The sequence below is a fragment of the Melanostigma gelatinosum genome, assembly GCF_949748355.1.
Source record: "Melanostigma gelatinosum genome assembly, chromosome: 22".
Taxonomy (NCBI): Eukaryota; Metazoa; Chordata; class Actinopteri; order Perciformes; family Zoarcidae; genus Melanostigma; species Melanostigma gelatinosum.
Window position 1 is genome coordinate 4,557,044 of NC_136655.1, and position 24,549 is coordinate 4,581,592.

The 24,549-nt window shown below is 44.5% G+C and overlaps 2 protein-coding genes across 2 annotated transcripts; one reads left to right on the forward strand and one right to left on the reverse strand.

Annotated features, from left to right (window-relative positions):
- Positions 1 to 1,263: 1,263 nt before the first annotated feature.
- Positions 1,264 to 6,028, reverse strand: cd36 (CD36 molecule (CD36 blood group); the record flags this gene model as incomplete). The annotated part of the gene is made up of 12 exons (XM_079294852.1): positions 1,264 to 1,419; positions 1,538 to 1,592; positions 1,859 to 1,932; positions 2,018 to 2,136; positions 2,258 to 2,445; positions 2,705 to 2,774; positions 2,876 to 2,925; positions 3,176 to 3,267; positions 3,385 to 3,540; positions 5,132 to 5,276; positions 5,402 to 5,562; positions 5,906 to 6,028. 12 exons carry the CDS (start codon positions 6,026 to 6,028, stop codon positions 1,264 to 1,266), a joined length of 1,389 nt encoding a protein of 462 aa, XP_079150978.1.
- Positions 6,029 to 8,759: 2,731 nt separating this feature from the next.
- On the forward strand, positions 8,760 to 22,202 carry gnai1 (guanine nucleotide binding protein (G protein), alpha inhibiting activity polypeptide 1). The gene is made up of 9 exons (XM_079294965.1): positions 8,760 to 9,188; positions 16,280 to 16,322; positions 17,524 to 17,665; positions 17,879 to 18,036; positions 18,888 to 19,016; positions 19,928 to 20,057; positions 20,175 to 20,328; positions 20,495 to 20,724; positions 20,991 to 22,202. Exons 1-8 carry the CDS (start codon positions 9,071 to 9,073, stop codon positions 20,683 to 20,685), a joined length of 1,065 nt encoding a protein of 354 aa, XP_079151091.1. The 5' UTR covers positions 8,760 to 9,070; the 3' UTR covers positions 20,686 to 20,724; positions 20,991 to 22,202.
- Positions 22,203 to 24,549: the final 2,347 nt, after the last annotated feature.

Here is a 24,549-nt window from a genome sequence, read left to right on the forward strand (position 1 = left end):
AGCCTGAATAAATCTGTTCCGATGAATCTCAATATTACAGGAAGATCGTGCCTTTTATTGTCAGATATTTTTATGAGTATAATTCAAATATGTGAACTTAATACTTCTGTTAGCAGCCACTTTATCGTCCCTCTGTCCTCTAAATAGATTCTTTGGCCTACGGTGATCGCCTATTATGTTGCTTCAAAGGAACAGTCTTCGCTGTCGTCACACAATTTTGGGAAATACACGTATTTGCTGACTGGCAGAGAGTTCGATGAAAAGATCAACACCACTCATGTCTGTACTGTAAATATGAAGCCACACCCACAGCTGGTTAGCTTAGCTTAGCACAAAGACTAGAAACCGCTACCCTGGCTCTGGTCTGAAGGTAACCAATCACCGTTCAGAAAGGGATCGTCTGCTCTAACTCCTGACAAAAAAGTATTTATTCCTTAAAACGTTATCACATGAAGACATTTGGCATTCTGGAAGAGGAATCGGTATGATACTACGCAGACGTTTAAGAGCTTTTCAAACTAAAACTGTCCTAAATTTGCATCCCAATAAACCCTCTGGTATATGTGTGACATGTAGGATTCAGACCGTAACAGTAGAATTAAAGTCGCCCCGTAGGCTGCAGAGGGTCATTTAAAACCCATAAAAACCAAAGAGAGGCCTCCTGCTGGTCAGAAACACTGCTTTCTCAACAATCAAACCCAAGAACCATTCAAGAGCCCCGTATGATCATCCCCCAGTCCATTTTAATACTCTTTTTGATTTAAAAAGAAAACCCAGTTTGCTGCAGCGTGAACAATGCAGAGGTTTGTTTCAGCCTCTGCTGTGGTTTGGGCCGAGGGGGATTGTCGACCAATTTTGATAGACTGTGTTGCCGTGTTGGAACAATCCAATAATGACAATAGAACACCCAATGAGAAAACTCTCTTTCAACTTTTATTGATTTTAAAGACACCGGTTCACAGTTAAGAGGGTTCTCCGTCTGCTCTCTCTCTCTCTCTCTCTCTGAAGATCCCTGATTCAGTTATTGTTAGTGTTTTCAATTGAAATAATGCTGAGCAAAGATCTTGAGCTTCACAAAATCACAGTCTTACTCCCCGCTGGGATCAAAGGAAGTATGACATTGTTAATAACACTGAAATTACAAAAAAAGTGCAACTCTATATCAAAAGGTTTGATGTCCCGTAGCAGCTTCAATGCACTTTGCCCTGCAGCTCACACACAACGAATGATGCTGCGTCATCCGTGCACACAAGCTTGCTTTGGTCACTTCCTCTTCACCATACAGTAGGCGATGGAACACAGTGCGAAGATGACCACACCTGAGCCCAGCAGGGCTTTCCATACTATCGCCAACATCTCGATACGGGAGAACAGCTCCTCCTTAATCATCGCCGCCGTTTCGTCATCCAACGAAGCCGTCTGGTGACGTGGATAGAGAGAGAGAGAGAGAGAGAGAGAGAGAGTGACTGAGTATCATGCATCCCAAAGCTAACAGACTTCACACTTCATGACTGCAGGGCTCCACGTTTGATCTCACCTCGTTCATCCAAACAAGAGGGAAGATGGTATAATCCTTGACTTTCTGAAGCACCCTGCACGGAAAGAGTTCATTACTTGGTATTCAGTGCGGCAAGGTGTCTCAAACTTTTTGCCTTCATTTGACGTGACAGAAGAAGACAGGAAATGCAGAGAGAGAGAGAGGCGGATGACATGCAAACTCAAACTTTCTTAAAGGAATAGTTTACAATTTTGGAAAATTACCACTCACCAGTATTCTCTTTCTTTATGAGCGTTAAGAAAGAGAATAAAGATATTCCCCACAAACCTTTCCCTTTTAAAAAGGTGAAGCAGAACTTACGTGATGACATTTGATGGTCCGTACATCATGTTCACTTGAATTCTCTTGGCAAACCTCAAGGTGAACCCGGTTGTCTAGTAGAATAAATACCACACAAAAAAATAGCATCAGAGTTGCTGCCCCTGGAAGTCACAAACCACAAAAATAAAAAGCTCTTACAGGTTCCACGTCCAGGAAGGTGACGTGGTGCTCCACGCTGGGATTGAGGCCCTTTACGGCATCTCGTAGGTACGGACTGCCATGGAGGAAGTGGGGCAGAGAGATGAAGATGGGTGTCCCTGTTCAGATGGCAAAGAAACAGACAATTCAAAAAGCTGCTGAGCAGAACGATAACACGGCAGCAGAAAGTTCTGGCGGGCGTTGATTATGTTGAGCTCAACGAAGCAAATACAAACCGACCATCTTGACAGGAGCTGATGTCCAGGGCTCCAGCCAGGGTGCAATTCTTGGAGGTAGTTGGGTCTCTGCAGAAACAGCTGTTGTCTGGGTTGACCGTTGGGGAGGCCAGGGTGTCTGCCTGGAGGGTGAAGCGATACACTTCAATCCCTTTCAGATCTTTGGTCTCCTCATAGCTAGCTGACACAGACCTGAAACAACAAGGAGATCAGTTCAAAAGCCTTCCAGACCCTGAACATCGTGTACCCAGTAATCCTTTGTGCAACTTAATGCAGCATCCAGTACATGACTGTGGTTTTGGCATTGGAAAGCTCTGACCTCTAGTGGTTACTGAGGGGAAAGTCCAAGTGGCTGCAGTTCTTAAAGTAAGATGGCAAATCTGCCCGACATAGCACAGCCGTCAGACTGCATCAGATGACATTGATCCCCCAAAATGAAACTCTTCCTCACCTGCAGATGTCTGATGAGAAGAAATAGAGCGGCGTCTTCTTGTCCACAAAGGGAGCGAATGAAGACGCATCTGAGAAAGAGGGAAGAAATGAGGTCAGAGAGGTGACTCATCTGCATTTAGAGCTGCAGGAGTGTGAAGTTATGAGGGGGGGGGGGCTGCGTGAGCCACACCTGTCCCGTTGATCATGTCACAGTACTTGTCGTCCCAGAAACGAAGGCTCCTGTTGAACAGAATTCAATTTGTCAGACAAACAATTTGATTGAACAGCCTTAAAGGTTACAAGAAAAGCTGAATTCTCACTTCAGAATCCGTACAATTTGATGAACCTGATTTGATTCAACAGCCTAAAATATCCCAATTTAGTTTTTTTCAAACTGGCTTCTTGTCAAAATGTAGCACCTGATTTTAAAAGATCAAGGCCTCAAAACCAGACTCAATACCTCCTTCACTTTGTTCACAATCAGACTCACCTCTCTCCTCGCCACCTGTCAATTATTCCCACTTTGGAGATGTCGTCCTTTCCAGTGTAGATGTTGTAGATTCCTTCATCTGTGCCATTGTCCTGCGGAAAACACATTTGATTCAATATATTCATACAAATTGTGTGTTACTGGGTAGATTCCGTCTATTCTGTGTTTTACTATGTGTAAGCGTAAGGCTGCAATATCTCTTTACTTACAGTGGGAAATAGGCCCAGCTTTACTTTCAACATGGGGTCGGTGTAACCCCACAGCAATTCGTTGACTGTACGGTACTGGAACAAGGAGGAGTTGCTTGTATTTATCAGCTTCTCCAGCCCACCATGAAACACTTTGGGAATCAGTGAGTAAGATGCCTAAAAAAAAGAAAAATCGAACATTCATCTTTTATATTTTGGCAACAGTATGGTTCCATCTTGATGCACGAGCAAAACTGCTGTGCACACAACTGCTGCGGTTGCCTCTGGAGATAAGCCGTACCATAACCCTCTTTTATGACTGTGATACCGCATATTTACTTACAAACTGATGTATTGAAATTGATAGTGCTCGTCATTTGAGCCTTATCAAAGATTGAAGAGAAAGCGCTGTACCTTAACAAACTCCCATTTTAAAATTATGACTTCCCGGTTGTTCCTAATTACAAAGCTCCAACACGACAGCATCTTTGCACCAATGTTAATGTTCACTTCGGGTCTTCTTACACCGCCAGTCACCATTGAGCTGGGTAAATCTACATACCAATACTTGTTCAGATTCGTAAGCTGTTGGTTTTTTTGTGGTGCAGAGATATGGTTTTTTGTTACGTTCTCGCTTGTGTTTGGACAACAGATTCTAGTATTTTTCAACCTGGTTATTTTTTAGAAATTGTGGCTTTTGTGAATGTGGGTCATGCTACATTTGCAGTTGCCACCTCCATTGGAGAAAACACAGACTCCTTCAAAGCAGAGTATATTGCGGCAAACATCATCTGCATTCAGAAGCTTTTTCAAGGTGCTTTATAAGAGATTTGGAACAATTCTATTGCCTCTAAACGCTGCCGGCTATGGCTGAGCCGGCAGCTTGCAGCTAACAGTGCTAACAGCACAAACAATGCTAATAATGGCAAACATGCTGACAGAGCTAACAGTAATTAAAGAAATGACCATGCTGTATTAGCTATTGGAGCTAACTGGGGCAACCTGTTGGCTAACCAAGCTAGCTGGCTACTCATGAATAACATTCTTGGAGTGGTCAAAATGAATTAGCATCCGACATTAGATATTGTAGCCTGGCTAACTTCCGGGGCAACTTGCTGGCTAGCTGGCTAATCATGAATAACATGCTGAGTCGTCCAAGTAAAAAGTACGCTATTGTAGTTTACCGCATACATCTGTGGAAACTTGCCGGTTAACAAAGCTAGCTGCCTATTCATCGAGTGAGTTATGCTGTGAGAGTAAAACCTGGGTTGAAAAATACTTTTATTCAGCATTTCAATAGTTTTGCCGAAAAACATGTAAATATTTCTCAGTTTAAGTATTGAAAACAGCACGGGAAACTCAGATATTGTCTCGACACTGTTAAAGCGCCGAGTCACTATAAACCTTAGATTCCCCCAGCCATTTCATTTTATTTCCTTCTGAAACAACTCTTTATGAGGTAGCGCACTGTTTACCAACCTGGGGGTCCGGACCCTTCATTTAAATACTGAGTGGGCACAGATTAACAGGATCGAAAGAAGAAACATACTGCTTTTCTTTTACATTAAGTGCCAAAATATTCTCTCATCCTTGTTTTCTTGTGAAATTCTGGATAGTTTTCAGCCCTAAGCTATAGAAAAAACATTCAAAGGAACAACCTGGGAAGCCACTCAACCTATCAGAGAGGGTCACACGCCAAAAAGCAACCCACCACAGCAGAGCTGAGTCGAGTCAGGAATCACCGCACGGCGAGGTGACACTCACTTACAGCCACAGCCAAGTTGAGGGAGGTGACTTTGTCCTCCTCCGATCCCACTGACATGGATGGCTCAAAGATGGCGCCCACGGGCAGCAGGAAGGAGGCAGTGTGATTCGAGTTAAAAGTGATGTTCTCTTTGGCAAGATATCTTGTCCTGAAAAGGGGAAGAAGGTCTCACTTCGATATTCGGTTTTGTAAGAGGGGACATTTGTTTCTATACTGTAAATCCTTTAGCCTTTCATCAAAATGTTATGAAAGAGGTCAATAAATCCACCTTACTTGTATGTGTAAGGTCCTTTTTCCACCACCACTGGAGTTGCTCCGTTCTGCACAATCTCCTGGGCGTTTTGCACGTCAAAGAACCAGAACTGCCTGTACACCCCTGGTGCTGCAGCAATCCAGTTGCCATAAGCTGTCGTTCCAGGCTCAATGACGGCTTCCTAAACCCCCGAAGACAAACAGACTATTTTTAACAAACCTCAAGACTGCCAGCAGGCCAACTGCCCCCACTGATACACATAAAGGGTGGATGCTCTGTTACTTTTAAAAAGAAAAAAGGTCTAAAACTGCAAAAATTGTCTCCACAGTCTCTTCTTAACATCCCAGACGCTGATCTTTCAAAGGATGAAAACACACATGGCTTTCTGCACAGCTTCTTGTTTACCATTTCAAGCAGCTTTCCTCTTCCCTCTCATTTCTCCTGATTCACCTTGATCTCCGCGTACACACACACTTGTCAGTCCCCTATTCTCCCACCCCCCTGGGTGAAACTCGGCAACATACCTTCTCCACTGTCCCCTGAATGATGCTGTTCCCCACTGGGATGAGGACACCACCCAGGATGGCTACCACCGCCCCAAACACAGCTCCGGCTATCAGCCCACACCTCCTGTTACAGCAGCCCATGGTGGTGTGCGCTTCCCTCCGTCACTGTGTGCGTCCGTCTGTCTGCCTTGCAGCCTGTTCTCCTTCTGTCTCTGTGTTCGTGGTGGGCGCTAGTATGTGCAGCTTCTCTGTGTTTGTGTCCCAGCAGCAGCAGCACCAGCACCAGTAGCAGCAGACGGGCTGCAACAGACGAGCTGACGGAGCAGCAGAGGCCAGGTAAAGGCACAGACACCTCTGGCAGCCGCCCATGGACCTCCTAGAAATGTAAGTGACATAACGACAATAAAGATTCGAGGTTGAGATGAGAGTTGTGTCCCCGGTATCAGGGACTATCTCAGCAGGTGATAACAGCCACAACAGGCTGGGGAGAAAGGTTGAAAGACCTTTGCACATGCAAAGGTCGGGCATGAAATAAAGCTATTTTCTGCTCCTATGGAGCCATGCTATTTTAGTTTTGTTTCATTCAACATCTAGCACTCGTAGGATTAAGCCGAAACTTTCCTGCTCTGTTTCTTATCCGTCCTTCTCCATCTATTCATCACTTGTCTGCTCTGCACTTTCTGCTCCGAGCTTACAAGAGACAGAAAAGGAGGAACATATAAATGATTAAGTATTTCCTCATAGCACCAAGACTGTTAAACAATAAATGAGGCTTATCTGAATTCGTGGTTTCATGAGGGATAACAAAAAAATTGCTCTCTATCTCAATTGATTCATTTAACTCCTCAACTGCACAGACAACATGTGGCATATCAAGGATCAGTTCTTCACTTCTCTCCGTCAGCACTGCCTCCTGCACAATCACCTTCCCATACAACTCAACTGCATTCCTCTGTCTGAACCTCATTCAGTCTCTCAGTCTCTGGCTTGCTCCAAAACTTGTTTCGGCTTCGTTTTTCGTGTTCTGTGGTGATCTTTAAAGTCATCGATGTTTGTTCCCACACCATCAAGTCCTTCAATAACCTGCTTCAATAACCTCTGACGCAGAGTTTATCCCAAATGGAAGCCCTGACAATCAATGGCGTCCAAATGGGATGTTGAATGTGCACCGATGAGAGCTTTTTGCCATCGAGTTAGATTTCCCAGAAACCACAACTGTGTTGGCAGTAAGTTCACAAAATAATCGAACCCTCTGAATGCAAAAAGATGGCAACAGTGCAGCTGCATGGCTGAGAGAATGCATGGCACAAAACGTTTTGCTCTGCATCCAGCCTTCTGAAGTCCAAACACTCCTCTCACATCTCCATTTATTTTGTACACGGCTTTACATGTTTTAATAGTTTCACTCGTCCGACCTTTTCATATGATTCATCAGCAAATATCTTTCACACAGTTTATTAACCCTGTGCTTGTATTCTGCTGAGTTTTCTTCTCTATTTGTTTGGTTGTTTGTTTTTTTCTCATTTTATGCTGTCCATGGAAATCACTTTGTACTTCCAGGTTTAAAAAGTGCTACTCAAAGTCAATGAGATATTTAATTATTTGTTTATTTATTTTCTTGTTTGCGTGTTGATTTATTACACTAAAGTATTTGTTATTGTTATAATTATCATCATTATTATTATTATGACATCCTCAGGGGTTTAACATGGGAACCTTTAACATGGGAACCTTTTAAAAACACAACACTGCTCTGGGGTTGATCAAACAGCCCACATACGCAGCTCTGCAGCACTGTGAAGTTGCATGTTATCGCCACTGGAGAGCAGCACCAGCACTCCATCAACACTGACTGCATGTTGAGAACAGAAGGTCTGTCCATGTGGTGTGTCCCACTCAGTCTCTCTGCCAAAGACACGTCTCTGTCTATTCAAATCAACATTCTTTGTCAAAACAGTTTGAAGATCACCTGACTGATTTTATTGTTGATCTTACAAGTCCAACTACAACATTTGGATTGGATTTTACTTTGTGTGGGCAGATACTAAACATACACCTTCAGTTTCTTTATTTATTGTCTTTATTGAAAACACGTAATGATGAATGATACTTGTGAGGTTATTTTACACCATCTAACACTCTGTTCTTTTGACCACCATTATTTACAAACAGAATTAACTGTTTCCAATTCCTTGTGCTTAATTTGGGGGTTTTAAAAAATGTGGATTGTCATTTTTAGTCTGTGTTTTCATGTGTTTCATGTGAAGTAATGTTTTGAAAAATGAAACTATTTCCTGTATCTCTGCCCCTACATGTTAGATGTGTGTTTAACAATCCTGTTTCTTCATTCGGAAAGATCACCGAGTACACAAAAGACGATATGCCACATTTTCTATTCATAGGACTGAATAAATAAATGACCGTCTAAATATTGATGTTTCATCTAACCCCATGTATTGATTAGCGTCCCGTTGTCGAGACGTTTCCGGTTTAGGGGTCTACCTACAAAATAAAGGCCTCAGAATAGTATGTTTTTTTTACCCATGAGAACCTATGAACTGAACATAATATACTGAAAAAATTACACTGAAACAAATCAAAGTCATGTATTTGCTCTGTGCACAGTTTACATATGTTCTTAATATTAGTTAGTATTTTATATTTTATATTCTATATATTAAAATGTTCAGTTTTAGAGAAGAAAATGGGAAATATTGGAGAGAATGTTTGCAAATATTAGTCTTTTTGTTAGTATTAGGTTTGTAGAAATTGCACCTTTATTTTGAAGGATGAGACCGGAAGATGATTGTCTCTATACGGAACACGCCGAGCAGCTCTCTCTCTCCACTAGAAGCAGCAAAATACAATACTAGCAGTCGCCGCCGCAACGAATGGAGGCGAACGGGTGGAAGAGACGTCGTTAACGAACTGTTTCGCTGTCTAAATATCTTTCATTCGGATGCGCGGAGGATTTCAACCAGCGGGCAGAAGAAGCGACACGCCGTTTTTTGGGAAAAGTCGAATCCCTTCATTTCCGTCAGAAACACATCGATTAGCTGTCATTTAAGAAGAAAAAAAAAAGGGCGTGTATATTTTTCACTTAATGTGGGTATATATGGTGTTTTAGACATATTGTTTGTTTTTTTTAAAAACACCATCTGGGTCTGAAGGACACGGTCGAGGATGGGATGCACACTGAGCACGGAGGACAAGGCGGCGGTGGAGCGCAGCAAAATGATCGACAGGAATCTGCGGGACGACGGCGAGAAGGCAGCCAGGGAGGTCAAGCTGCTGCTGCTGGGTAAGGAAGGGGGAGGGGGGGGGGAGATAACTTCACCGTGTGTCACTGAATGCAACATAACGTTTTCTCCAAACAGAAAAACAACAAATACTTGAAGTTACTACCCAATATATAAAACACCATCTCCAATTAGTGTTTAAATCAGTTTAATTCAAAAATGTCTGCACGTTTTATTCTTTCCTATTTCCCTGCTGCTGGCATTAGTTCCATTCAGCTTGTGTGGACCATTTGTTTCACCCAAATCCGTTCAACAATGGCTCATTTCCTCTGGTGCAGTTTAAATAGGCCTGTGTGGCACATCAGGGGCCCAGGCCTGAGTGCCTGTGACTGAAAACTTTGGAGGGTCCAGTAGGGTGTTTAACGGTCCTGTTGAGCCTAATGAGGGGTTGCATTTCTTTCTTTCTCTTGCAGCATTTCTCTACAGTTTCCATATGTTTGGAAGCCTTGTGGCCTTGTCTTGTTCTCCGCGCAAGTTCAATAATAAGAAACACAGACTTCTGAAAAAGAAGTGTAATTTAGTTAGAATCCTGACATTGAAACACGAGAATGATTTATGAACGGCACAGTTGAATGAAGTCTCTTATATTTCCTAAGTGTACTTTCCTGCATTCAGGAACAGCTACGTGAACTGCTTTGCATTTAGAAAACACAGCACATGTGCAGAATTTCGCGGCGTTACTCGCGCGTCGGGGAAACACTGTTATCCTTGTAAACCGAGAGAGTAGGTGAGAAACTTTTCCATCAAGCCCCGAGGTGTCCAGCTTTGGGGAATGTTGACATGCACACACATGGGTAATGTGGGTTACCAGGACACAAAAGACTGAAGCCAACACCAACATCAGGCAAACCTCTGACAGGAGGCCCAGAAGGAGAGCCGTTAGTGGCTTTGTGGACAGATTTGTGAGCCAGAGCAAGATAAATACTTCCTCATACAATACAGCAACACCCGTTCCTATCGTTCTCATTGGTATTCATTAGGGTGACGTTAGTATTGCGTTGTTGGAACGAGAACCTGCGTATTTTCTTCCCACAGGTAGACCGCATTCCTCAGGCGCTCGGGGGCCAGATGGGACTTGCTGAGTTGAAGGCGAGCAAGTCGGGGCGAGTCTCTGCTCTGCTGCCGGAGGGCGGATTATGAGTTTTCATACTTTCGCACTGACACAAACAGTTTAACCACGCTCTGTGGGGTTGTTGTTGTTTTTTGCAAGAGTGGTGTTTTGTGACAGTTGCGCACCAGCCCGTGGGGGCCCCCCCACGCGTGGCCCCCCTCGGGTTGTCACCGTCTAACTCAGGGGTCTCAAACTCCCGGCCCGCGGGCCAAATCCGGCCCGCTACGTCATTTTATGTGGCCCGCGAATCCGCCAGCAAAAAAAAAAAAGTAAAAAAAAGAAAATTATTATTATTGTTTTTTTTTAAGGTAGACTAATAATAATAAAAATATCCCCATAGTCGAAATTATGAGATAGAAAGTCGAAGTTATTAGATAGAAAGTCATAATTCTGAGATAGAAAGTCAAAAAGATGAGATAGAAAGTCAAAAAGATGAGATAGAAAGTCAATATTATGAGATTGAAAATCTAAATTATGAGATTGAAAGTCAAAAAGATGAGATTGAAAGTCAAAATTATGAAATAGAAAGTCAAAATTATGAGATACTTAAACAGTTAGAAGCAGCTCTTTGACTGGTTACTGTACATTTGACATGTAAATGTATTGTGAGCACATTGAAGACTACTTTAAACTGTGAATGCAGAGTTATTTAACAATATGTTTCGAGTAGTTACATTTACAACCGGCCCTTTGTGGGCGACCATGATGCTGATGTGGCCCGGAGTGAAAATGAGTTTGAGACCCCTGATCTAACTGTTTGAGCTGAAGTGTGACACACACACACACACACACACACACACACACACACACACACACAGGCGGGCTGGGTCACCAGGAAAAGAGAGGCTGTAAGAGGAGAACACCGCTAATGACTAAAGCATTAAAAATGGAAAGGCTCTGCTGCAGAGAGACGGAGGAGGCTGAGTTTGAGTTGTTTACCTTGCTGATACAAACACTGAAAAGACAACAAACTGTGGAGTATACTGTTCTCTAAACAGACCCTGTCAACATAAATAAACCTAAAAGTCAGCAGAACATGTGGCGTGGTAGCACGGGGCTGGCGATGCAGCAGCAAAGCCTCGGCGTTAGCGGCAGGTTCATGCCTTTCGCCATCTGGTTCTCCTAAAAGGTAATCGCAGGCCGGTGAGCGGCATGAAATCGTCACGGTGACGTAAAAATAAACCTCTGTGATTTGCATGAAAATGATTTGGATCTCTGTGAGTCAGTGTGCTGCTCTCCCGGGCGCTCAGGTGTCTTTGAACAGAGACCGAACACATTTCTCGCTCAGCTCTTCGTCTTTAATTGGCTCGTTTTATTTCCGTCATCTCCCGGACCTAATTATCCTACTACTCATATCCACGTGCTGAAATAGATTACAATCTCCTCCGCCTAATTACTCTTTCTATAGCTGTCGCGCAACTGTGCGAAGATTTTATTAATAATCTTTTGCCTTTGTCTAACATCTGCCGTCATTTGGCAATTTAAGAAATAATGGTGTGTGTGAGAGAGAGAGCGCGACAGACAGACAATCTTTTAGCCATCGATCCTCTTGTTGGTAGATCAATCCCTCTGATCGTTTCCTCTAGTGGGAAGCACACTGCTCCGAGGCTCCTGGAATCCTTCATGAGTGACTCATACTTAAATCCCCCGGGGGGGGGGAAAGAGGAAGTGGACAGTGAGTGAGGAGCCATATATCGTAATGGGAAAATGACTGTACGACACAGAGAGAATGTAAAAGAGGAAGAAGGATGTGTGTGACGGAATAGGAGAAAACCCAGAGAGAGAGATGATATTGATGATGATGGGGTTGGGCTCATGCTGCTAATGTGGATTGGAAATTGAGTCAAGAACCCTACTTCCACCCTACTAGGTTTTTACAACAGTCTCCGTCCAGACGGAGCGTTTCAGCACGTGACGATGGGCCGATGATGCAGCTCGGCATCGTCGCAGAAGCGCTTCAGTAATAGTTTGCCTCCTGCGCGTGTAGCCGGTAGCACCGTTACAAAGTGCTGAATTTGATCAGCTGCTGGCGGAGACGACGGGGTCAGGAGCTCTTGTAATTCGTTATCCGTGTTGAAGTTAAGCGGTGGTAGTCGAGGATGATGTTTTGACTGACAATTGACCGACTTTCTTTCATTGATTTGGCAAAATAATCAAGTTGTTCAGGGCAGACTCACCCAATTAAGTTTTATGATGATGATGCAGAATTTCTCTCAAGACACCGGTTCACCGAGGGAACCGTTAGAGCTGAACAGGAAGATTGGACCAACAGGCGGCCTCTTCTGACTGTGGAAACAGTTGTTTACTTGTTGTCCGTTTTATCTTTTATTACCCCATATTGCTCCATTAATTCAGCTAACAAGTTTTCCAGCACGCAAATGTATTCATCTTAATTTGGTCCATATTGATCAGACGCTGTCTAGTTTTGGTTTAAACACTCGACATTTTTAACTGTATAACAAAGCTCTGCCTGAATTAACATCTGGATTTAGTCATTTTCAAAGCTAGTTTTTTAAAACTCTGATGAGAACTAATCTTAGATTAAGTTAAAGATAAAGTTTGTGCATCCCATAATTAGCTGTGACATGTGGTTAATCGAGAGGCAAGGCAAGTTTATTTGTATAGCACATTTCAACAAGGTAATTCAAAGTGCTTCACATAAAACCATTAAAAGCATCAAAACATAAGGCAAAAGAAAAGGAGATTTAAAAACAATTAAAGAAACAGTGTAAGAAATAAAATTCAGCAGTAAAATGCAGGAAATTGCAGGAAAACTGTGCAGCAAGAACACCAAAATACTCTGCTTTCCGAAAGATATGGTCTCTGACATGAGAGACAAAATCCTGGACATCGTGGCTGACTATCCCACAGCGGAAAACATCATGGTGCATACAGGAAGCTGTGATATTGTGAAACAACAGTCTGAAGTTCTGAAGCGAGACTTTATTGATCTGTTAAACACAGTCAGCTCTGTCAAGGCTGAGGTGTTTATCAGTGGCCCGCTTCCACCAGTCAGAGGAGGAGATGAAGGATTCAGCAGGCTGCTGTTTGCACTGAACAAATGGCTAATGACACCAATGACTCTCTCCAGGAAAGGTCGGGGCCCTGTATGCAGCTAGCCGTCTCAATTCCTGTCCTGCAAGTTGATAGAAAGGAAATTGCAGTTTTCTTTTACAGCATAGTCACCAACAATCAGAGTCTCAGGCCCAGTCACTAGCTTTGCCTGCGGCCCTTTCTCACATTTACTCTCAGTTCTTACCCTGCTTTGAGGAGATAGCTGCTTATCCAGGTCATCAGATGGAGATTTAGGATCCTGCGACAATGGAGCAAATCTGTTTTGAAGTTGTAGGCTTGGTTGTTGTGGAGGTGTTTTGCAGGTTTTACTTTCCTCAGCTGTCCCTGGCTTTGGCCATCTGGGTGCAGGGGTTGAGGAGGAGTTCTGCCCGTGTGCTAGTGCAGGCCAGCCAGTCGCATCACAAATCTCAGGGCGCTGGACTCTGCCTGTTAGTCGTCCTCCCACATATTTTCTCTTCGGCTTTGCACCGAGAGAGTTCCAGGGAGGACTACCATTTGAAGATTCATTATCTGCTCTCTCCGCCTGTTTCTTGGTAGGCCTGGTTGTGCTAGTTAGCTGTGTCTTAGCTAGCGTTTGTCCAGTGTTTTGAGTCCATGGTAGAGTGGTATCGTTCCCACACAGTCCATTTACAGTAGCTATTTGTAATCACATTCATCTCCATACGGCCATTGTTTCAAATCCCCGTCCTCGCTGCCCTGGGAAGATCGACCGGGGGAAGTTCCGAGAGAAAAGACGCGTTTGAGGTTGACTGATTGAAACGGCTTTGTTCTCTGTAGAAGAAGAAGAAGAAAAAACCCTCCATTTCCACTGGAGGGGTAAGCTTGGAGTTTCCTAAAAATAGTTTAAACCGCCAGAAACAGAAACCAGCTGCTCCAGTGGTTTTGAGTCTGAAGCTGTATTGGGGTGGGTGTATCAAAGACTCATGAGGACTGATGGGTCAGGCCTGTGGTGCCATATAACCCTTAAAGGTCTGTGTGTGTGAGTGTGTGAGTGTGTGTGTGTGAGTCCAAATCAGGATGACTATGTGTTTTGTATTCCTCAGGCCTAGAGGCTCTGACGAGATCCACACCCGAATGATATCACTGGTGTAGAGAGGCCAGAGCGAAGTCGCCAACATGAAGCACAGAGCTCTCGTCTCGTTGTTTCCTCTGAATACTCGACTAGAATCGATGCTATTCGTCCAATTGTAACCACTCGGCGCTTAGAATTACCAAAGAAGTCGTGCGTCTGGTTTTAGTTTCTGTAAACTGGTGTTTCTATGACGGTGGAAGATTTCTCTGACACAACTTGCTACTGCAGTTTCCCCACAATGATTCATCAAATACGAGGTCATTATTATTTCATTGAATTTAAGCAGCATCAGTCTTAGTTGTTTTATCTTGGATGTCTTTGCCAGTTCAGTGAAGCTGATGATGAAGTGGAAATGTTCTTTTAACTGCATCATAACTCATCTTTGAATTGATGCGAGCAGGGCTGCAACGGTTACCGGTACTTTCATAATCGATTGATTTCGTGATTGTTTTCTCAATGACGTCATTGAGCATTTGGTCTGTGAAATGTCAAAATACGGTGAAAAAACAACAACAAGATGACGTCTTCCAATGTCTCGTCTCGTCCGAAATATTCCGTCTACATTGATAAGAAGATAATTTGTGCCGCTAAAATAAATGATTCAGAAAATAAATCAACAATCAAAACGGTGACCAGTTGCTTTCGTTGCAGTGACGTCTTTGTATTTCCTGCGGTGTTTGTGTAAAACTTTTTAAAAAAATTAAGCAAACCAAGCCATTCAAAAAAAAAAAAGTCACACAACTGGAGTTAGCTGAAAGGTATTACTTAGAACTGAAGCGTGAGCTCACAGCCCGCCTTCAGTGGACATCCATCCGTCCCCCGCATCCAGAGGAGCTGCGTCGGTATGTGAAGCGGCTGCGGCGTTGTGGGAATGGCTCGTGTGCGCTCGTCCCACTGGGATTCACCTCGGAGCGCAGGGCCCTCCTCCGGGGCCCGAGAGGTGACGCGTAATTAAAATAATACGTCCTCGGGGTGAATCCCATCCAATTATCCTGAAGGACAAGAGCTGGGACTGACTGCCGAGGGAAAGTTTGTAGTAATGCAGACAGATATTGGTCACTATTGTTTTTTTTTTGCAACATCAAGGGAAGTTGAACTAGATATAGGCCGACGATTTATTCTGCAAGAGCAAACCATCTTGTCTCTGCTGACAGTATCACGAGGTAACAGATAGCGGTAGTTAATAAAAAGGACACTTCCGAGTGATTGGTTGCAGTTGAGGGGAAAAGAGCAGCATCATGCATAATGGTCCCAGTTGAGGCCAACAAACACACACACGCTCACAACCACAAAGCCTCCTCAGGTGACCGTGGCCTCACTAGAGATGTCCCGGATATAAAGAGTTGCTATGGCACTGTTTTTTTAAACACACAGTGGTGTTTTCAGTAACACGAAACTAGAGCAAGGTGTATCACAAAGCAAGTCATCTGACCGAGCTCGGTGCTTCTGACGAATCGGGATATCAGGAGCTGTACGGAGGCGAGAACGTAGAAACGGAACAGGAGTAGAACGGTTGGAAGACGCGAGTCGGTTCTGTGCAGAAGTTAGCTCGCTCACAACGGCGCACATAAAGATGGCCGTCGCTCTGACCGCGTTGGTCTGAATGTCTCGCCTCTTACATTTCTAGGTTCAAAGACCTCTTTTGTAACTTGGACACTTGAGCTTTCTCAGTTCTCCTTTGTGCTCAGGTTTCATACTCGTGGTTGCTCGTCGTGCCATTTGGCCACATTAGATCATTGCGTAACAACATTGTAAATGCAAGTGAGCTGAGTGACATAAGGCTTGTTTCAGGCAACACTAACTCTCTAATAAACCTCTCCTTTTGTCTTTTCCAGGTGCTGGAGAATCAGGGAAAAGTACAATTGTCAAGCAGATGAAGTGAGTTCATTCTGCACACAAACCTCTTTCGTTTCTCCTTCATCTTCCAGTGTATCAACGATGTCTCATCAGATATGCATAATGGCGCACACACAGAAAGAGGGTATTCATTTTCCACAACACAAACAGTGTCAAACACCAATCGTGCTTTTCCAGCGCCTCTGTGGGTTACATCATCCTCTGTGAGTCGCATTACAAACAGGTGCCGTGCATAGTAGAGCGTGACGACAACCCAGCAGAATACATCAGTGTGAACTCTGCCGATGCATCATCCGCACGCCACCCTACTTATGAATTACAATTTTCATAAGCACCCCCGAGGATACACTCATCCATCAGCAAACAAACGCGCGTCGGGTGCACTTCATCTTTTACATTCATAAGCAGCTTTTCAGCTACAATATTGCTGAGAAGTTGTTGTTTTTGACTGATATGCACCGCTTTGACGACACAATGAGTATGTCGTAAATCTGCTGAGAGATATTATGGCACAGTATCTGTCTGATTTGGGGAAATGATTTATACGTATTGTAGCGTGACGCAGCGTAGCTGGCTCTCATTTGACAGCATACGTCTGGTGATATTCTGTGTTTTTCTTATTGTCACCAATTCCTGTGAAAGACATCATTCTGACATCTTTTTATTTTTAACAATCAGTCGATTAGTTTAAGAAAGAATAGGCAGATTAATCCAGAATGAAAATAAGTGTGAGTTGCAGCCCAATAACACTTCCTCCTCTGCTCCAAAGACCCACATTTTGTCCAAAACCACTTTGTTTTATACACACCATTGCATTTAACATAATATATATATAATTTATGTTTATGTATAGTAAGAAGTCAAATAAACTCCTAGATAATACCTTTTACAGTGTGTGCCTACAGCTCGTGCTTTCATCCAGAGTCTTGGGCTTTTCCCCGGATGACCATAATTCAAGCTGCGAGACATGCGGTCGGGGATATTGTGGCCTGACGATATTTCTGCGAATGTTACAGCGAGCGTGAAAAGTCTTGAGCATTGAAAGAGATATTTAATAAGAGGAAAATCCATAGTTTCTCAGAAATCTGAAAAAGCAGCAGACATGATTCAGCAGACATCATGTGTCCTGAGAAGAGGAGCTTTCTTCTCGGGTTGCAGAGCTGGAAAATGTCTCGGCTGCTGACCGTGTTTTTGTTATTTTCTTCCCCTTTTTGTTCTGCAGGATCATCCACGAGGCCGGCTACTCAGAAGAGGAATGTAAGCAGTACAGGGCCGTGGTCTACAGCAACACCATCCAGTCCATCATCGCCATCATCAGAGCCATGGGCCGCCTCAAGATCGACTTTGGCGATGCCGCAAGAGCTGTGAGTGACGGGGGGGGGAGTGTGTGTGTGTGTGTGTGTCATTTGGTGGGTTTAGAGTAGAAGTCTTGAATGTAGTGATCAGCAGCCGTCTCTAAAACGTCCTTCTAACCCCGTGACTGGCAGCTTGGTCGCAGGCTCCATGTCAGTGATAATGGCGGTCCGGTGACTTCGGCGGCTGATTTATGATATTGACTGATGCGCCTCCTCTCCCAGGACGATGCACGGCAGCTGTTTGTGCTGGCGGGCTCCGCAGAGGAAGGCTTCATGACGGGAGAGCTGGCCGGTGTAATTAAGCGGCTGTGGAAGGACGGAGGCGTTCAAGCCTGCTTCCGCCGCTCCCGCGAATATCAGCTCAACGACTCGGCGGCATAGTGAGTCACAAACACACACACACAAACAACCGAACGTAACGGTTGCACGGTTCCCTGAAATCATGAGTCATCTGCTGAGAAGATTTATGACGAGTCACATCAGGCGACCAGACGCCCGCAAGTTACCGCCAAGCGCACAGAAAGCTGCCGCCTCAACTTGCCAAACACAAGTTGTCCAAAGCCTTCCAACCAAAGTGCAGAGAGCAGAGCGCTCAGGGCGCCATGCATCTGTCTGGACTTTCACTCTGTCAATATTTACTCTCCTCCACCAAGCCCGAAGAGAGCGGTGGCTAGAAAGACAACTTAGTCTCTGGCCTTCCACTTCAACACAGGAACACGAGTGAAATGCCTAAAAACAAGTGATCACTCCAGAGGAAATCTGCTCCTCTTCTACTTTATTGTGCAAGAGCCCCTCTGCGTTGAAACAAATGACATCGTCACAAGGCAGCTTCTGTGTTTTGTTAGGAGGGGGAAAAAAACTGTTTCCTTGTTGTGCTGCTGCAGCAGAGCAAACATGACGTCGCAGGCCGAACAAACAAATATTTAAACTCTGAGACCAGGCTCCGGTCTGGCAACTTAGTCTGGAAATCCAAACGATGTGATATAAAAGTTGTAACATTTGTTCAGAACGCATTCTTTTAAATCTGAAACGATTCACACTCGTTAAAAACGTGAATTAAAAAAATCAATTTCCGTTTGTCCTAATTTATCATAATGAAATATGGAACCCAGCGTGCCTCGTCACTGGGAATGCGTTGGCCGTTGTCCTCCTTGTCTTCCTCGCTCTCTTCTCTGCCTGATGTTTCCTTGTTTGCCCTCCTCATGTCCTTTTCCTTGTGTCCTTCCCTCAGCTACTTGAACGATTTGGACAGGATATCCCAGGCCACCTACATCCCGACCCAGCAGGATGTCCTGAGGACTCGAGTCAAAACCACCGGCATCGTGGAGACCCACTTCACATTCAAGGACCTGCACTTCAAGTGAGAACTGCTTCACTGCGACAACTCGCTGAGCCTCAAAGCGTTTTCTTTTCTTTTTTTACACGATGGCTTAATTGGCTTTCCTTCCTGTCGCTGACTCATTCACCATAGAAATTCCCTTTGTGCACATACAGCTGTGTGTTGTGACACAAGCTGTGAACGTTGTGCGCATCAGCGATGAGTCAGTTGTGGCCCTCGGTGTAATTTTTTAAACAGGAAGTGGAGGCAGCAGGCCTGATGATATCATGACACCAGAAGTTTGGCAGCTAATTTCAGTGTCGTTGAAGCTCGAGAAATGCTTCTTATGGCGTCCATAAAAACACACACAAATACAAAGCCTCACTGGTGTCTCTGTGTTTACTCAGACGGCGGCCTGACTGCGCCGTCGTGATGACACGCGTGTCACAGCTGTGTATTACAACACATCACAGTTCTTCTGTAAAGTTGCTCAATTCAATGCAGGAATGACGCGGCAGTGGCTGACCCTGGTTCCAGTTTGATGACTCTGTGACGGGCCTGACCGCTCACACTTTGATGAGTTACATGTGATTACTTCTTTTGTTTTGCGCAACAATTGTACATTCATTTTCTTGAACAATCCCTCCAGTCCTGCCGTTAAAAAGATATTTTACAAGAGCTAAATAGTTTCCCGCTCTGCTGTTACACAGTCAGTATTTGCTGCTCACTTGAGTATTCGCTGCGCTGCTTAGAGTTTATCAAAATAGTTTTAGATTATCACCAACTTGTGTTTCCTTTCCCCCTCTATCACTCTCTGTCATGACTAAACACAAGAGCAGAGCAGCCACAGCGACTCGGCTGCATTTACTTTGGCGTTGGGGTTTCATAGACACTGCGTGTATCGTGCATGTGTGTAACACCGACGACATGTGTTGCTCCCGTCCTCCCTCCAGAATGTTTGATGTCGGCGGTCAGCGGTCTGAGAGGAAGAAGTGGATCCATTGCTTCGAGGGTGTGACCGCCATCATCTTCTGCGTGGCCCTCAGTGACTATGACCTGGTGCTGGCTGAGGACGAGGAGATGGTGAGTGCTCCCAGCCTCTGACTCGTGGAATCACATAATAGCAGGCACTCTGTGTTCTGCCTCTGTTTACCGGAACCAGAGCACAGTGATCGACACTGCGCTCCTTCCCCCCCTCAGAACCGGATGCACGAGAGTATGAAGCTGTTCGACAGCATCTGCAACAACAAGTGGTTCACGGACACCTCCATCATCCTCTTCCTCAACAAGAAGGACCTGTTCGAGGAGAAGATCAAGAGGAGTCCTCTCACCATCTGCTACCCAGAATACGCTGGTGAGATTACCAGCCTTTGACAGAAAAATGCCCTGAGAGTGGCCCATTTAGTCGTTTCATTTTTAACAACAGGAGAACCTGCAAATGACGACTGTTTTCAAAATGTGCTTATAATTTCCAAACACCTCTTCCTGTTTTGTGTTCCCGGTCCTCGTCTTTTCTCCAGGCTCCAACACGTACGAGGAAGCGGCGGCCTACATTCAGTGTCAGTTTGAGGACCTGAACAAGCGGAAGGACACGAAGGAGATTTACACCCACTTCACCTGCGCCACAGACACCAAGAACGTGCAGTTTGTCTTTGACGCCGTCACCGACGTCATCATCAAGAACAACCTGAAAGACTGCGGCCTCTTCTGAGGATAATGGCAAAGAAGACGACCTTTTTCTTTTTTCTTGGTAAGGAACTCCTCATCGTCGTCGTCCCTCCTTAATCTTAACCACTCTGTAGCTGGCCGCAAAGATGCAGCGGAATCCATCACCATCGAATGCGTAATTAAACAGCTGAAATCATTGCTTTCTTTCATCTGAGGCTTCAATACATTTCCTGCTCCATTTAGATGTTTGTGAAATAATGGAGGCGAGGTGGAGCGCTCCCGAACTTCCCTGTGAAACGACTCGCTCCCGTCCCTAATGTTCCTTCCTCTCTACTCTTCTCTCCTCAGGCGGTGGAGCCAGTTTATTGTGCATCTTTGGTGGGGAAGATGAGAAGAGTCGGGAGGACCAGTCACGGACCAGTGCTGTACTATACGACACTTTTAACAGCTTTATTTATGTTTTTTTGTCTTGGGCGTCATTTGTGTAAGATGTTTGTGTCATTGTTAAAGTGTCACCGCAAAATTTTTTCCACACACTTAAAAAAAGAAAAAAAAAATTCCTTCTATTTAGTTTTTATTTTTTACTTCTCCAGGAGGTGGAGGAACTCATGTTTTTTGCCGTTCCTTCTGCCGCCGTCTCTGGAAAAAGGGAACTTAGTTGTTGGTGGAAACGCTTCTTTTCTTCCTTCCCTTCAACCAGAAAGGGAAGAAAGGGGTCAAACTTTGAGTCCAGTCTGTTGGTACTTGTGCCTTCGCATGCCTTTTACTGCGGCCGTAGTCCCAATGCTTGTTCTGTTGCCTGCTGAAGTGTTCTAAACATAAAGAGGTAAACTGCTTTCATATGTTAGTGTCCCTGCTATCTTCTATGTGCACACCACTGAGCTATCCGGAGGTGGAAGATTTCCCTCTGGTCTGAAGGTACATGGGTCTCAATGGCGACCAACAGTCCCCTACCCCCATCCCCCCCACCAGCCATGGCAATGGAAGGCCTCTCTGGCCGATCACGCAGTACAATACTGATAATGTATATTGTTACATTTGCCCCGCAGATCCGGGGTTCTGGTTTTTAAACTGTACAAAATATCCATTCTTCCCAATCATTTGGAAAATGGTTCGTTTAGGCATTGAGCTCATAATACGCTCAAGTGTTTTAAGTACAAAGACCAGGGTAGGCACATTTTAATGTATATTTTAATGTATTCGGAGGCAAGATTTTGGTGTTGAGGAGAGAAAAAGTGAACCACAGAAGAGATGGTTGTGAGGATGAGGTCTGAAATGTTTTTTAGGTTCAGACACCGGTCCTGTGGTTTGAGAGTGGAGGCGCTGCTCGAGGATCCACGAAGCCTTTCAGTCAGGTGATGGAAACTGAGACGGTCAAGCGAGCCTGGTCCGTGAGTTTAGATCAGTACTACTTTGCCAAGAGGAGTGACAAATAATGGTCCTGGATCTGTTCATAGAAAGAAACTGCCACAATTGTCAATGTGTGTTTATGTTCTCCGCGGATGGAGAACCTTTGTAGACTCATCTCCCTTATTTTGCTAATAAAAACCATTTACAAACCCCGTGGCGTTGCTGTGTCATATGTGCGTCTTCAGCAGTTAATGGAGCATTTTTACACTAAGTGAAACTAAGTTACTGCTCTATTATACAGCTGCTAACGCTCAAAGCAGGATAAATCCCTGTTAAATATGCTCGAGATGGATTCTTCATTTCTATCATGGATCAAAAATGCAAAATCCCACTTCATTTGAAGATGCTTTTATCAGTTGGCCGTGCTTTGATGCTTGTGTTGTGTAGCTGGACCGTGTGCCTCCTCACATCTTCATGAATGGCTAGCTTGGCATACAGAGCCGGTACTACGATGCATACCGTATGGGTGTCCCGTGAAGAGAGGTACCTTGTTATCACCACGCAGGGAGTCATGTGTCTTTGACTGTGTGCCACCATAACACAATTTGCATTGTAAATGTGTGCCGCCGCTATGAATATCATCAGTGTTTTCTTCCCTGTCTAACAATAGCCCTTCAGAGGTATCATCACATGGGAAAACGGAAGAGACAATAATATCGCAGAGCTGCACCAAAATGGACTGTATAATACATACCATGATGCACCCAGCTCACATAGATCGGGATTGGCATTCTTTCGTGTCGTGTTTCTGGTCACCGAGTGAAATATTAACTCCTTTTTCATTCATTTTGATCCACGCAATCTCCTGAGGAAACATCTGGCTGGTTTGCTGCTAAATGCTCCAGTGTTCACAAGCTAACGCTAACTGCTAACTTTAGGTCTGTTGTGTCTAAAACAACCAAAATAGTTAAGTTGTAGCCCATAAATACCGAAATAATCTGTTAAAATGTGCTATTGGGGCGGCAATACTTCGAGTTATATAACTTTAGCAAGTCCGCCACATTGTTGTCATTTGAATGTTATCAGTCTAAAAAATGTATATAAAGTTTTTACAAAATTTTTAATTGGCAGAGGAATGGTAGCCTAAGCTAGCTGGTAGCCTAAGCTAGCTGTTAGTTAGCCCCACGCTTAAATGAAGGCAAAACTCAGTATAGTGCTGATGTAAGTGTTACACATGGCACCATTGTAGTGAAGAATGTTTAAATTTAAATTCGTTCCTCTCAACAGTTACGTAGTCTCGCGTCAAAGAAAAGTTTCAGACTTCTCCGTTTTAGAAAAATAAAGACAGTATGTGTGTTCAAACACCGCCTTTGCTTCTCCTGCCATGAGGGAGTTCCCACATTTTAAGTGATTTCGGGCGCCCAGAGTACTTTTGCATGTTTGCACACATGCACGCTGCTGATTTGCATGTGTGCTGGCACGCTCCTGTTAACCCTGGCACCCCCCAGGTTTGAGCTCCTGTAACAGCTTGACAGAAAGATGGCACAAGTCTGAGAGGCGTACATGAGAGAAAGGAGTGTGAGGCTAAGAAGGGGGGGGGGGGGTTGGTTCTCAGGTGCTGCCAGTTTGTGGAGTTGAAGTGTGTGTGTGTGTGTGTGGGGGGGCATATGCTGTATTAATAGCACCTTTTAAAGTTGAGAGAAAGAGAAGAAGACGGAGTAGTGTGAAAGCAACACGGGTGACACTGTTGCGGTTACTCTCAGCAACAAACAGAGGGGAGTGCTATGAAGTGTGTGTGTGCGTGTGTGTGTGTGTGTGTGTGTGTGTGTGAGGAGGAGGAGGGTGTAAATAGAGGGAACAATGGAGGCATTATTTTCAGTGTTGGTCCATCGCTGTGTTTACTGTCTGCTCTCCTCTCAGTCACTCTGGGGGCAGCAGTTATTTGGCAACAGAGATAAGACGGGCTTATCAGCTCTGCAGCCATGTCGGACGGGATGCATTGTAACGCCAAAAGACACACACACACACACACACATACACATTCAGTCTGTGCTGCACATTCTTCCACACGCTGGATATCTCGCAGCACAGTAGACGTCATGCGTCGCCGCTCGGCGGTCTGTGTCTGGGCCCGGCGCGCATGATGATTATTTATGTTGGACTCTTTTATCGCATAGCTCTTCTATCTTCTGAGCGATTCCTATTTTCTGCTGCTCAAGACCTTGAAGTGGCCTCTCTCTCGTCCTAGTAATGTTTACAGTCAGCCTGTCTGAGATATGAAAGCGTCTGCTCACTAAAGTTAAACATATCGGCTCACACACCCCTGGCTAGTTCATTTCTAATATTCCGTGTGGTGCCAGTTATTTGAAAATGACCTCAGCTGAAGGACTAATGAGCTGAGAACATCGTGCATGTGCTCTGTGTAATCACCAATGAGAACTTGTCGTTGTGTACGGATGTTGCGTCATGACATGAGCAACAAGAGCAGCCATTTTGAAAAAGCAAGTTCAGTCATCGTCATGAACCCAATTCGCTTTTTCTTTCTTCTTTCATTCAT